Here is a 16,013-nt window from a genome sequence, read left to right on the forward strand (position 1 = left end):
CTTCCGGGTCGTCGAATAACATGGCGCGTCCTGTTCAGCACGTGTCTCCACAGCCTCAACTCACCGTGTTCGCGAAGGTGGTGGCACAGAAAGTGAGCAAAGTACGCTGGCAGCCAGGTAGCGAGGCAGTGCGCCAGGTTCCAGATGTGTTCGCCACAGGAAGCTGGGACGATGAGGTAGGGACGGTCTTCACTCGGCGGGACGATTGGTGGTCTTCCGCGCAACAAGACAAGGGGGGGGGGAGGGAGTTGTTTAGTTATAACGATTCTTTGATATTTCCGTATTTACTTCCTTCTTATTTAAAACAACTTTGGAATCTAAAACTTACGGTTCATTAATTTGGTTTTTTTTAAATCTAGTCTGGTACCTGTTGTGAAATTCAATTGCAATGGATTACTGCAATGGTCGATTGCCATGGCAACGGTTGTATTTGAATTTATTTCAGATGGATGTGAATGTTTCTATCACGTGATGTCTGTCAAAGGCGACTTTTCCTTAAATAAATATGGAGGGGTGATGTTTGAAAAGTTTTTACTGATCAATTTCAAATATAACGAGGTCGTCACTTGGTTAAAATATTAATAATAACTAGTCAGGAAATAAACATTTTAAAAAATGGGATTCCAACCCAGCACCCCCAACCCAGCACCCTCAACCCAGCACCGCCAACCCAGCACCGCCAACCCAGCACCGCCAACCCAGCACCGCCAACCCAGCACCGCCAACCCAGCACCGCCAACCCAGCACCGCCAACCCAGCACCCCCAACCCAGCACCGCCAACCCAGCACCCCCAACCCAGCACCACCAACCCAACACCCCCAACCCAACACCCCCAACCCAACACCCCCAACCCAACACCCCCAACCCGGCACCGCCAACCCGGCACCCCCAACCCGGCACCCCCAACCCGGCACCCCCAACCCGGCACCCCCAACCCGGCACCGCCAACCCGGCACCCCCAACCCGGCACCGCCAACCCGGCACCGCCAACCCGGCACCGCCAACCCGGCACCGCCAACCCGGCACCCCCAACCCGGCACCGCCAATCCGGCACCGCCAATCCGGCACCCCCAACCCGGCACCCCCAACCCGGCACCCCCAACCCGGCACCCCCCAACCCGGCACCGCCAACCCGGCACCGCCAACCCGGCACCCCTAACCCGGCACCCCTAACCCGGCACCCCTAACCCGGCACCCCCAACCCGGCACCCCCAACCCGGCACCCCCAACCCGGCACCCCCAACCCGGCAACCCCAACCCGGCACCCCAACCCGGCACCCCCAACCCGGTACCCCCAACCCTTTTATGGATTGCCATCACGACATCTTTGGATGGAGGTTGTGTTTTCTCTCCTGTGCCTGTGAACAGGATATCTCAAAACGTTGTGGACAGATTTGGACGACATTTGGTGGAGACGTTGTCTATGTGACGAGGACAAAATTATTAGATTTTGGGGAAGAACCGGATCCGGATAAGATATTTTTTAAAAAGTGATTCTTCACCACTGAGTGATAGGGCTAAAACGATATAAAGCACAATATTAAACGAGAACGCCACTCAGTAGAGCGCATACTCCCGCCGTGGGTTTAGTTGGAATAATTTTTGTTTACGGGCTAATAATATGGTTACATCCCCTCTCCCCAAAACAAAGCACATTTTAAAATGAAACTTTAATGCAGGAAAACAGAAAAAATCGTTCTCAAAAAAATTCCTGTATCCAGAATAATATCCTGAGCTTCACCAAAAACTAATCGATTCTTCCTCATCCCAAGGGCAATCATCCCACCAACTTTCATCCAAATCTGTTCAGAACTTTTTGCAGATATCTTGTTCACAAACACACGAACACATGAACATACGAACACACACACACACACACACACACGGACGGACACGATCGAATGCATTACTACCTGGCGGGAGTAATAAACCTGAAAATCGCAGAGCCAGAACCAGAATTATTTATTTGGTCTGGGAGCCCATGCGAGGTTTCTTCTTCTTCAGCATCTCACAACCCTGGGTGAATATGCGATCTTTAAAAAAAAAGTTGGAATTTTACCAAATCTGTTTTATTCGTTTGTTAATATACCTCAGCCATTGACAAATCTGGAATTATAATTTTATTTGAGGTTCAAATTAACCCGGGAGATTGTGTCAAACGATGCCTGATCTTCAAATTTTGCACACTTGTTACTCTTCATGACTTCTACTACAGTATGAAGTTTCACAGCGATCAATGAAGTGGTTCAAGAGATATAAATGTTTTTATTATTTGCGTTTAATTAACGATGTCTGCCAAACCACGTGACCTATCGCAAATTCCAAAAGGGCATTTTAGTAGACTGATATGCTGAACAGAACTGTGAAGTCTCCCCTCGATTGGATCACAAATGAGGGAGGAGCTAGGTTTTAAATGTTTGTGCTTAAAAACGTCATAACTCTGAAACCATGTGATGCATGACGTCATGCTCGCTGACTTTTTTGTTTGTCATGGGTATGCGATTCTGCCTGCAAAGTTTGGCCTCGATCTGTTCAGGTGTTTTGGAGAAAATTGGATTTTAGTGTTTTTCATTCAAAACAATATGGCGGCCGAACCACGTGACCTGTGACATCATAATTACCATAAAAATAATCTACAGACCGAGTCCCTCCTATGGTGAAAATTTGCTTTCAATCGCTCCAATTATTGCAGAGAAAATGGTTTTTAAAGGAAAACAGAAAAAAAAATCTTGAAAAAATTCCCCCAAAAAATTCCTGGATCCGGAATAATATCCTGAGCTTCACCAAAAACTAATCAATTCTTCCTTATCCCAAGGGCAATCATCCCACCAACTTTCATCCAAATCAGTTCAGAATTTTTCCAGATATCTTGTTCACAAACACACGAACGCACACACAGACACGATTGAATGCATTACTCCCTGGCCGGAGTAAAAAAGTTATTGACGGATTATGACAAAACTTTGTGGATGAGTTGGTTTGGCGACAAGAACAAACCGATTAGATTTTGGTTCAGGTCCGAATCCAGATCCGGCCTATCAGTGGGAGAAAAAACAAACTGTTCAGCCTGGCGGAGGTTTGCGCTCTACCGAGTGCTAGTCTAGTGTTTGCCATTTTTTCTTCTCGATCCCACAAGAAATATAATACACAATTACACCAACTCACACTACAAACCCACACTACCTTTAACATGGACGTCTTCGTACAATTGTTCCGACTGTATTGCCATCCATGACAAAAATGTCGTGATGCCAATCCGTAAAATCCTATCTGCCATAATCCTATCTGCCATGATCTTTCTTGGGAAAACCACATTTCCAAGCTGGCCTGCAAAGCCAGTCGCCGACTGGGCATCCTCCGTCGTGCGAAGTCCTTCCTAGGCACACCTGAGCTCCTCACCACATACAAGGCTTTCATCCGCAGCTCAATGGAATACTGTTCTCCCCTATGGGCTGGTGCTCCTGCCTCACACCTAGCTCGGCTTCACGCTGTTGAAACCAAAGCTTTCAGAATCATTGGAATCTCCCGCGATGAAGCTATCTCTGAGGGCCTTTCACTCACTCACCGCAGGCAGGTAGGTGGTCTTTCTGTCTTCTACCGACTCCTCTCCGGCCTTGCTCCCCCAGCTCTCTCTGTGCTCTGTCCCCCAAATATTCCTACAGGTCGCACAAGATCTGCCAGCAAGCCTCTGATGGTTAAACTGCCAAAATCTCGGCTCTCTGCTCACCTTCACTCCTTCATTCCTCTTTTCTCCCGCCTCTGGAACAAACTCCCACACTCCCTTCAATCCCACTCCTCCCTCCAGGTCTTTAAAACAGCTGTTCACCACCATCTCTTATCTTCCCCCATCCAAAACCTTGATCTTTTCTACCCCCACGAATTCACCCCAGATCCACCTTGTTTGTAATTCCAACTTCTTTCCTGGTAGTCCTGGCAGTGTCCATATGTTTTATGCCTCTCCCACCCCCTTTCCCATGCCTCCCCCCCAAAGCCCTCTCCCTCCCACAGTTCTCTCGATGTCTCCATGTCTCTCGGTTCCTGCTCTCAAATGTTGTGTTTGTGTCCTTCCCCCTCTCTCCCCATCTTGTCTACCGCTCCCGATGCTTTTTGTTTTATGTGTCGGTTTGTCGGTTATGTGTCGGTTTGTCGGTTTGTCTTTCTGTGTGATAAATGTTCGCTCCTTCACGAGCCTCGATATTGTATACAACAACAACAACAACAACAACAACAAAAAAAAAAAGAAAAAAAGAAGGATTGTGGTGTCATTCCTTCTTTGCCATTCCTTTCTCCCTTGTTTGGTTGTTTCTTTGGAATTCCATCCAGACATTTTGTTCTGACTTGTAGCTGTTGTTTTTATTTTGGGGTGTGGGGGGAGGGTGGAGGAGGGTAGGGACAGTCACATCATCCACTGTCGATCGCTCTCATCTGCTGGGAAGGTTCACATCACTCCATTATGGAAGAAGTATTAGAAATACAACAGGCCTGTTCACTTGCCGATAATTCCAAGTAATATTGTATCCATTGTTGTAGTTGATTTCCACTTTTCTTTAAGATCGGGCTTTCGACTATGGCATCCTGCTTTCCTTGTCAAGATCTCTTCCTGTGGCGTACCCTGGACATATCTCGTGTTGCACCGAGCCTCGATACGTGGCTTTCGGACTTCCTCCTCTTGTGTAGTCAATTCCTTGTTATCATTGGAAACTCCCAGTGGAGGCTGGAATGTCTCAATTCGCTCTACTAGTTGGACAAATGGAACATGTCTTTCAACCCTGGAAGATCTCGGTCCCACCATCTCGCTCAGGAGTGATTGTCAAACGAACTCACCTGTCTATTTCCATGCTCTACAACTTGAAGAGGTTTAGTCTCCAACTTCTAAAAGCCTCGCCATGAGCCATGAGCACATTGCAAAGCCGGCCTCCAAAGCCAGCCATAGACTCGATATCTTCCATCGATCGAAGTCCTTCCATAGAAAATGGGGAGTGTTGAACTTCTCAAACAAAATAACTTCCATCCACCAACACTCCCCAGTAACTCCAGGGTGCACGTGTTCTTCCAGTAAGCCCTCTCCAGATTACACTTCTCAAATTCAGGATGACTGCACATGTAAACTTATTTATTTAATTCTTCTCCTGTCTAAGGAACCACCTTCTGGAGGTTGTTCTGGCTCCCATTTCCCTCCAGGATTTCAAACATCCAGTGCACCAACATCTTGTCATTTCCATTTATGACCCAATATCATTATTAACCCCATTAACCGTTCCTAACCCTAACCATCCTCGTTGCTAGTTTCAGTGTTTCCAGCCCTCCTCCCTTTCCTCTTTTCCTGTTTGTTCATTCCCTTGATGTTTGTCCCACTGTCGGTTGTACGTTGCGCTTCCATGAGCCTCATTGCTGTAGATTAGTGTGGAGGAAGAGAGAAAAACAAATAAGCCTCTATATGGTCATCCTCCATCTATATCATTCCCTTGTAGATGTTGTCCTACTGACCCACCTCATTATTCTAGATTGTTGCTCTCGACTCCGTCACCTCGCTCTTCCACGAATCTAGACACTGTATATCGATAGAACAAATCAAAATGCTGATATGGAGGGGTTATTTGATACAATATATCGTGGAAGAGTTGGGTCAACAGGACGCAGAAGCCTCGTGTTTTTATTGCTTGTGTTTTGTATCATTAGGCTGCTTTTACTGTATTGACGATTGTTTTGTTTTTCATATCTTCGAGTAGCCCGATGATGGATGGCCGATGTTCTTGGGAGGCCGCTGTCGAAAGCTTTTGTTTTTCTCGCTCCTTGGAGGTTTTTAGATGCGAAATGAGCAGATATTCCTGGGGGCGAAATGAGAAGATATTCTCGGTATCGCCCAAGCTTTGTTAATTCCCTAAATTGTGATTCTCGGAGTGCTTGGCACAAAATGTCATACTTTCTGCTTGATTGGTTGCTTTCTTGATTACTAGCAACGGTACCCGCCCCACGGGCGGGGCTTCAATTGGGAGGTCCAAATGAAAAGGTAAAATATCAGAAATTGAAGGCTTTTATTTTATTTTAAACGATTCATATAAACATCCGTTAAATCATATCACACACCAATCATCAAAATCTAAACAGTATCTTACTATAATTCACCAAATGTCCCACAGTGATCGATACACTATGATCGTGATGATCGTGATGATCGTGAATCGTGATCGATAATCGTGTTCACAATCGCTATGTCTTATGTACTCCCGATACGTGTTTCCTTCAGTTGAAATGGGTTAGAATTCTCCCAAGCAGGGATTCAACCCGTGTCCTCCTAAAAGGTCTTTGTCCGAGGTCACCGAGTTCCATCGAGTCCGTGCAGCGATCGGTGCAGCCGTTTGTGCGGCACCCGGGAAAACAACATCGTCACAATGAGAACAATGAACGTTATGCGAATGCGAATGTTATGCGTGAGTCCAAACCTGAGAATGCTGGAGACTAAAGCTGAAATTGGGAAAACTAAATAGCCTATTTTACTCCTGGAGATCCCAGGATTATCCACCCAAAATATCTTTGCGATCGGTTCAGCAGTTTTTACGGTACCTTCGAACAGACAGACAGACAGACGGACGGACGGACATTTGGTGAATTATAGTAAGATTATTATTATTCCTTTTTAGAAAGGTGATTAAAACATTTTTTTTTTAAATGGAAAAGGATGTGGGGATGTTGCTCCAAGTGTGGAAACAAGGTAGGGATGATCACAATAAATGATCATGTGAAACCATCCCTCAATCGTTCTTGAATAATGGGTGTCCCTAGAAAAGACATTATAGCGCATATGCGCGCGCGTACGCTCACATATGTTGACCTTGTGACCTATGTTGATCTCAAAATAGTTGGTGGTTGAATTCAGTTCGCTGATATGAAAATCCTATTCAAATTTCAAGTCTATCGGATGAAAAGTGAGGATTTTATAAATCCGAAAAAAGTGGTTGACCTATTGACCTCAAAAATATATAGGATTTTGTCGGACCACTAACTCTACCATTTGGTGAAGTTTCGTGAAGATCGGTTTAAAATTGTGATTTGTAGGCAAGTATAAGTGAGCGGACAAACAAACGCACATGTGATGAAATCGACATCCAAGTTATGACACTGATGTTATTCTCCTCATGGCCGCTACGCGACACCTTCGCGGCTTCTATATAAGAGACTGCCATTTCAGCTCAGCGCAGACAGGAGATGCACATCCATAATCGAAATGTAACTCTATGGCTCCTCTGGGCTTCCATAGAAAGGTAACGATTCTGCTATATATATCCCAAGCTCAATTATAGATATACCACCTGTACGCACCTGTATTCAACCTTTGCTGCTCGTGAGATGCTCTGATTTAATGCCTGTTGCTTGCATGTACTCTTACAGGATGTACTGCAGATCTAAATGATATTAAAGCCTACCCAGAGGTCAAGTCGTGTCTGAGCTTGATTTTCACGACAGCACACAAACCGGAGTGATCAACATACCTGTCAAAAAATTTTTTTTGGGCCAAGTAACAATAGTCTAGTAGGAAGACTAGGTCCCCCTGCACCCCCCGGAGATATACTTCTAATCAGTGTTTCTAGATTGGAAAAAATGTGTAGAAAATGACTAGCTATGGCCCCAAGCTGAAAAAATGTCCCACATACCATTTTTATGCAAATTACTGCTGCCATTATCAAAAAAACGATTTTTGACATATCTCAGCCAATATTGCAGATAATTGAAAAATGAAGGTGTCTAGACCCATGTTTTGAAGGGCATAGATCATGATAGAACTATTCATAACATGATTACATGTGTCTATGGTATACTAGTATGCTAATTAGTGCTTTATTTACAAAATAATCACAGTTTTACGAAATAATAGACTCATATTAAGGTCCGTCTACACAGACGTTAACACAAAGTTTTATTTTTCTAAATATTACAACTGTCAAAATAGTCCTAGCACTCAATGTGACCACTCTTCTCTTGCTTGTTTTAGATAAACATCATTAGCATTAGTGATTCTACACTGAGTCAGTCATCATCATTTTCATCGAAATCGTCAGAGTCAAACTCTTCTTCTCCTTCCTCTTCCTCCTCCTCTTCGTGCTCTCCTGTGTTCAGAAGATCCACCAGTGAGGTTGGTAGGATGGGACCACTGGACCACATTGGTTTCAACAGTCCTTCATCAGTCCTTATCCATCCTTGCTCCTCATAAGGTTTTGGCTTTTCGATGATAGGTTGATCGGCTCTTTTGTACAATGCTACGCGGTGGTTCACACGCTGGATGTGCGGCTTCAGGGCAGACTGGCATGGAGGAAGGCGAGCCAGATCAACCTTGGACTTGGATGTGAGGGTCTTGTCCTCTCCCACCATTTTTCGTAGCAGCTTGGCACGGACAATGTCCACTGATGACTCGCGACTCTGGCCGTACATCACACAGGTGAATTTTTCTAACTGCCTCTCCACCTCAGGGTTGGCATCCCAGTTGTCACCCAGTTCACCGAATGCCCTGTGAAACCTGGGATTCTTCTCCAGCTTTTTCAAGGGCCCGACTTTTCCCTTCCCTTTGAAGGCACTGGTGCAGTCTTCTCCGCTGAACACATAGTACCCCAGGAGAGTGGCACAGTAGTCCTCTCCCAGGGATTCTGCCAGCTCAGAGACGTTGACAAGTTGGCGATGCTTCCCTGACCCTGTATCCAGGTACACCGTCAGCTTGATGTTGTGGGCATGGTGGAGCAGGATCAGGAGGATGTCTGTGTCCGGTGTTCTGACTACAGCGTTCTTGTATCCGATGGTAGCAGCATGATGGAGGTACAGAACCACCCTGGTATCAGTCTCTTCCTGGTTGCTGTACGGCACAGATCTTGTCCAATGGAGAAGACCAGACGCTTCACCTTTTCTGTCTCGATGCCCTCCTTGCCAGTCATTAGCACGCTGAGAAAGCGGACAAGGTCTGGAGGTAGGATGTCTTCAGGATTGAGCTCCATGTCTTCAGCTGTTGGTGGCCATGGTTGGTCTTTACACTCTCTGAAAGCCTGTAGAATACCCTGGCGAAGTTGGAGGGCAACATTTTGGTTCTTGTTTGTGCTTCCGAGTGTGAATGCTCGTGCGAGAGCATTGGAAACTGTTATGTTTGAGCTGTGCACAAGCCAGAAAGAAATGACATCACATTTGTCATGATCAACCTTCGTGAAGTGGATATGCTCCTTGATTGGGTCATTCTGTAGGCGTTTCAGTAGTTTCTCTGACCGATAATTTGAGTTCTCATATCCATTCAGTTTCAGTTCCTCGACATAGAGCAAGCGCAAGGAAGAAAGCTGTAGAACTTTATTCTGCTGGATGACCTGGGTTTGAATGTGTTCCAGTACTGAGTTGAATGCCTTTTCATGGGCGGCTGACATGCAAGCCTGCTCCTTTGGTGCTTCGGCTCTGTGAATCGCACGCTCATAGTTGTAGAATGCTGTGCGGAAAGCTTTAAAACATGACGGATGGTGTTTGGCCTCACATGCAAAGAGGTCTTTGTTTTTCACCTTTCGATGGAGTCGATAGAGACCCATTTTCTCAGCCCGTGTTTCGATTTGCTCCCATGCATTTTCTTTGTTTTTAAAGGATGGGAAGGTTGTAGGCCTCTCAGTATTGCGATGAGCATCTTTGGTCTCAACTTTCTCACAAAATATACACTCTGGCGGGAAGATGGGTTCAGCAGAACCTCCTGGTTTACGAGGAGAGTGATGCCATGATGAGGTTGATGGCCCTGGTTCTGTATCATCTCCCAGACGATGAAAGTGGCGGACAAAGTGCTTATAACACTTGCTGTGATATCCTACTCTTTCTAGGTCATCAGGAAGAGTTGCCGGGATCTGATCACATACTGATTGCATACGACATGGGGAGTCATGCGGTTGGTTGAGACGTCTATCCCGGATCTTTTGAAGCAGTTGCAGTTTTTCTGAAGCAGATCCTTTAATTTTACGGAGGGGCGTGAAATCCCCATGATCAGACATGGATGGTACATGAAGGATGCATGTAGGAGGAGAGCTTTGGGCTGCAGGTTCTACACTCCGTTTTCTTTTGGGCATGCTTGCTGTCGATGTCTACCATCACTGTTAAATGACAAATAAGAAATCACGAATGATGTTAAAAGTGCCTGTGAAAGGAGGCTCTGAGTTTTCAGTGAGGTAACAGAGGTTCTGAGTCATGTTCTACACTAGGGTACTTTTTAGCTGACTAAACCATGTTTAGTGGCATCAAAAGTGCTAATAGCTAAAACATCTAAATTCTTCCACACTAACGTTAGCTATCTAGGCCAATGAAACATTGTGCTAAGTTACTGTAGCTAGCTCAGCTGTCGTGCCTCTTTCTGGTTCAATTCATATACAGAAGTCAACAGATATGTCTCATGTTTGGCATTAACAAAAGTTTAAGTTACACCGACATTAGGAACATACTGTACATAGATGAGGCTCGCTTTAACGTTAGCTCACATGGTGCTAGCTGGCTCAGCTGTTATTCTGCCTGTTTATGATTTCATGCAGAAACTGAAGTCAAGAGTGTGAGTAACATTATAGTTAGCATCTTACCTGGCTAGATTGGAGGATGAATACCAAGAACAACACACAGATGGAATGGAAGACTGAACTTTCAACTGAGGTATTCAATAACATCAACGTTACCAATTGATACGAGCGCGCGACATTACCAATTGATACGAGCGCGCGAGCGCGCATGTTACATGGATGGAAATGTAAAATGGCAGCTATAGCAGCACTAATTTGGATCTCTAGTCTGTCATTTCTGCACTGTGATTGGATAACATAAAAAAATATGTTTGGGAGTTAACAGCAGGAGTTGGTAGATTTTACGTGGGCTGGGTGAGAAACCTTTAAATAGGCAAGTGAAAATCTCTCGCAATACAAAGTCAATGGTGGGAAGAAAAGTTGAGTGGTACCAATGTTACTGCCAATGTCCCGCCCCTATGCAAGACTCAGGAGCATCTTGTTGACATTTAACCTTGAAAATACCTGGGTTTAGACCCCTTATGTACCATGTTAAGTTATCTGCAGTATTAACGTATCCTTATCATTTGTAAAACTGATTATTTTGTAATTACAGCATTAATATGCATACTAGTATACCATAGACACATGTAATCATGTTATGAATAGTTCTATCATGATCTATGCCCTTCAAAACATGGGTCTAGACACCTTCATTTTTCAATTATCTGCAATATTGGCTGAGATATGTCAAAAATCGTTTTTTTGATAATGGCAGCAGTAATTTGCATAAAAATGGTATGTGGGACATTTTTTCAGCTTGGGGCCATAGCTAGTCATTTTCTACACATTTTTTCCAATCTAGAAACACTGATTAGAAGTATATCTCCGGGGGGTGCAGGGGGACCTAGTCTTCCTACTAGACTACAAACAAACGGACTCAAATGCAATACCCTCTCCTCAGGTGAGGGTAAAAAAAATTTATTGCTTGTTAATTTTTTTTGTCCCCTGTCGCACAAGGGGGACTATGGTTTTCCCCTCCGTCCGTGTGTCCGCGCGTGCGGGTGTGCGTGCGTGCGTGCGGGCGTGCATAAGCGAAGGACCGCATTCGAATTTGGTGTGTGGGTGCAACCCACGTCATAATCCAAGATGGCCGCCGACATATATGTCTGATGCCATGTATGTCTGAACCTTGTGAGATGAATATCTTGAAAAATAAGCGAAGTACCAACTTCTAATTTGGTGTGTGGGTGTATCTCGGCATAAGGAAGAACGGTATTGAAAATTGGGTCGCCACGTCAAAATCCAAGATGGCCGCCACCATATATATGTCTGTGAGCCAGAACCTTGTGAGCGAAATATCTTGAAAAATAAGCGAAGTACCAACTTCTAATTTGGTGTGTGGGTGTATCTCGGCATAAGGAAGAACGCTATTGAAAATTGGGTCGCCACGTCAAAATCCAAGATGGCCACCGCCATATATATATCTGAACCTTGTGAGATGAATATCTTGAAAAATAAGCGACGTACCAACTTCTAATTTGGTGTGTGGGTGTATCTCGGCATAAGGAAGAACGCTATTGAAAATTGGGTCGCCACGTCAAAATCCAATATGGCCGCCACCATACATATGTCTGAACCTTGTGAGCGAAATATCTTGAAAAATAAGCGAAGTACCAACTTCTAATCTGGTGTGTGGGTGTATCTAGGCACAAGCAAGAAGGCTGTTTAAAATTGGGTCGCCACGTCAAAATCCAAGATGGCCGCCGCCATGTATGTCTGAACCTTGTGAGATGAATATCTTGAAAAATAAGCGAAGTACCAACTTCTAATTTGGTGTGTGGGTGTATCTCGGCATAAGGAAGAACGCTATTGAAAATTGGGTCGCCACGTCAAAATCCAAGATGGCCGCCGCCATGTATGTCTGAACCTTGTGAGCGAAATATCATATCATAGCATGTTTTCTGCGTCTTCCACTTTGTAAACTCACATCACTTCACCGATGGGGGACCTAGGCGTAACGCTTGTTTATTATTATTATTTTTAGAAATGTATATAGATTTGCAAACTATTACTGATTTGCAAATGTTGTAGTGCAAACTTTATAGACGTGCTCGCATTGTAATGGTAGCATACATAATTTCTAGATGATTTAACATTATAAATAGTACATACTAGCCGAAACCCGTGGAACATCCACGGAAGGGAGGATGTGGTGTATGGATAGAGTGTACCATTATGGATGGCATAGGGGATTTGCTTGTCCGAGTAAGAGTTAGGAAGAAAGATGAGAATGAAGAGTGCGTATATGAACAACGTATTTATTGCAATATACTTAAATGACAACGCTTGATATACTTTTGAAAAATGAATGGATTCGTAATAGGAATCGGCATAGCACCACTCTGGCCACACTGGCGCAGTGGTATGTGTCAATGGAAAGGAACAGCAGTAGAACCATAGACTTTTTAAAAATGAACGGATTAGTAAATCGACCTGAATTAGCCCCATACTGGCGCATTGGTAAGCGTCAATGCCAAGGCAGAGCAGTAGGAAGCGTACACCGCAATCGACGACACCGGCACAAATGCATGCTCAGGATTGTCCACTCAGTGGACGGCTTGCTGTCGCCTTTGACTGTCCAATCAGCGGACGGCTTGCTTCGCCTTCACCCAGCAGACGCCAATAAGATGGCGTCGTATCGGCAGTTAATCGGATGCTTTTGGGCCCCAACGTCGGCTAATTCAGATTTTTCGAGTATGGCTGTACGTGATAAACAAAGAGCGCGGTTCGTAGATCGTAAATCCATTAGTGCCGTGGGCATCGGGTCACTGGGTGCGGCGTAAAAGGGATAACAAAGTCGAGTCCTTACGCTATTATTATATAGACTAGCCGAAACCCGTGGAACATCCACGGAAGGGAGGATGTGGTGTATGGATAGAGTGTACCAATATGGATGGCATAGGGGAGCGCTCATGGGATCTTCTTCTTCCGTTAAGCTCCAATTTTTTCTCTTTAAGTTAAGTCCAAGCAATCCTCTCTGTTCGAAGTGCTCAGGCCATGCCTTCCCGCTCTCATACTTTTATTTCCGTTCGGTGTAGAAAGAGATTGACATATCGTTCGTCTGTTTTCAGCTCGTTATCTTTAAGCTTCCTTACGTCTCGCCACCTGCTACACCTCTCTGAGTTACGAGGATTTATGCAACGCACCCCGAGTATCGCAACGTCACTCCATTTAACTTTATTAAAATGACGATAAAGATGTTTCCTTATATATCCTAATTTAAAATGTTCAAGGGAATAAAAAGACCATTTGGTTCACACCACCCATGTTCACACCACTCGACTGTCCAATCAGCGGACGGCTCGCTTCGCCTTCGCCCAGCAGACGCCAATACGATGGCGTCGTAAGATGGCGTCGTAAGATGGCGTCGTATCGGCAGTTAATCGGATGCTTTTGGGCCCCAACGTCGGCTAATTCAGATTTTTCGAGTATGGCTGTACGTGATAAACAAAGAGCGCGGTTCGTAGATCGTAAATCCATGAGTGCCGTGGGCATCGGGTCACTGGGTGCAGCGTAAAAGGGATAACAAAGTCGAGTCCTTACGGTATTATTATATAGATGGGCAAATGTGGGTAGAGGCCCCGCCCCCATCAGCCTGATTGACAGTCATAGTCCTGCCCACCTCTCCGTTCCCTTCCTATTCATTTACAAACAAATGCAGTTTAGCGTAATTTTAGGGGAATACTTTTGCACTATTAAAATTACTATATCAAAGGATGCGGCACCAAGTAAAACTCTCGGATGGTACCAGAGTCATTGGCATTGGAAGAGGCAGCTCGAAAATACGCCGTCTGAAGATGATTATTGTGAGGATGATGAACGAGAAGATTTTCCGGTTTTGACCTCTTGATTTTTTTTTTTGCTTTTGCCATGGTCTGGAGTACTGAAAAATGATCCCTACCGAGACAATCAGCTGAACAGACCAGGTTGGCTCTCAATTGTAGCCTAATCGACTTTTTAAGAGAAGTTACTCCAACTTTACGTTTGTATGTAGCAGATGGGACGGACATTTTTTTTTTTCCGCTCCATCTTTACATACATAGGGCTAGCGCTCTATGATGACATTTTGGGTTGTCTTTTCGATTTATCTTCTGCAGTACTGTCCATTTTCCTGTCTAAGACACGGTGGCACATCTGTTGGAATGTTGGATCATACGTTGCATTCCTCTGACACAACGAGAAAGCAAATTTGGACTCGAGCTTCATGGCTTGTTACCTTTCCATTTCCAAAGAATGAAAGGCCTTACCTCCAAAGCTTTGGCCTTGCGCTTCCTCGGTGGAAGACATTTGTCTTTATCTCTCTATCCTTTTGTTACCGTTTCTACCCGGCTTGCATCTATCACCCGCTTGATGTCTTTATGTAGACTGTAAAACGTTATTATTTAAGTGGGCCAGGACTGATGAGCATGAATGTTATTAGGATGGAGGTCTCTTATGGCCTTGTAGTCAAGACCTCCATGTTTCCAATCTTTTTGGCCATCGTCTGCTGCGCACAGGCTCACAACAGGGTATCCCTGTGGAAGTTGGGAGACATGACGGTGGCTGCGTCTGCGGAACGCAACTATGCCGGCCCACACCTCTTGTGCTCTCTTGACCACCCAGGTGACGTTACGGATCTTCAGGTGAGATCCATGTTGCCGTGCCCAATCGTCAAATTGTGAGGTTTGATTTGTCTTCAGCCAACAAATGTTACTATACCCTGCTCTTTGTCATTGTGATCATCTTCGAAGTTCTTGGATCAGGAGCAGTTGGTCGCGGCCTCCTCAACGGGTACGGTCTCCATCATTCGACGCCACCCCAACGAGGTGTGTACTGAAAGTTTAATGACTAAATGCAGCCCAGAAAAAAAAAAAAGTCTGCAAAGATGTTGCTAATAATTCATAATTTGTCATCACCATTTATCTAGAAGACGCACCATCCCGATAATGACCTCCCTGCCTCACGGAATTTTCTGCCATGCCAATCTGCTTCCTCCCTCACTTCTTTTCTTTGATCTCCCTTTGTCGGAGGTGTTTTGTGTATAACTGACCTGCCAATAACTCCCAGCTCCTGTCGCCTCTGCCCAGTCTAGAGTAGATTTTGAGTCGTAAGGAAACGCGACTCGTACTTGCAGACCTAGCTCTATTGGATTTGATATTATTCAAGTGCAACTCGCTGGGAGCTCTACTTCCAGGTTTTTTTGTCATGGAAATGCTGGATGAGCTGTATGTATAAGTGGATTGTTGTTCACGAGACAGACACTCGTGATAGCACACCAATGGGAGCACCTCCATGGGCTGCATTCGGAGCCTTCGCCCTGCACCTCCGTGGCCTTTAATAGCCCAGACATCGCGAGCGTCGGTGAGGACGGGACGCTAAACCTGCTACGTGTGGACACCGGCCAACGGAGCAGGACCTACGGTGAGCATTCCCTCATGAGTCATTTGACCTTTAAAAATCATCTTGCAGACCATGACTCG

General features: G+C 45.1%; 1 protein-coding gene across 1 annotated transcript in view; it reads left to right on the forward strand.

Moving 5' to 3' along the window:
- Positions 1 to 16,013, forward strand: part of NUP43 (nucleoporin 43) — a 22,167-nt gene continuing 6,154 nt past the window's right edge. Inside the window, exons 1-4 of the mRNA XM_068136034.2 lie at positions 1 to 176; positions 15,051 to 15,176; positions 15,285 to 15,359; positions 15,792 to 15,954. Coding sequence (XP_067992135.2) covers positions 21 to 176; positions 15,051 to 15,176; positions 15,285 to 15,359; positions 15,792 to 15,954 — 520 coding nt within the window. The 5' untranslated portion in view covers positions 1 to 20. The remainder of the gene's footprint in view (positions 177 to 15,050; positions 15,177 to 15,284; positions 15,360 to 15,791; positions 15,955 to 16,013) is intronic.

This window comes from Myxine glutinosa, chromosome 14 (genome assembly GCF_964187855.1).
Source record: "Myxine glutinosa chromosome 14, kmMyxGlut1.1, whole genome shotgun sequence".
In the NCBI taxonomy this organism is placed as follows: domain Eukaryota; kingdom Metazoa; phylum Chordata; class Myxini; order Myxiniformes; family Myxinidae; genus Myxine; species Myxine glutinosa.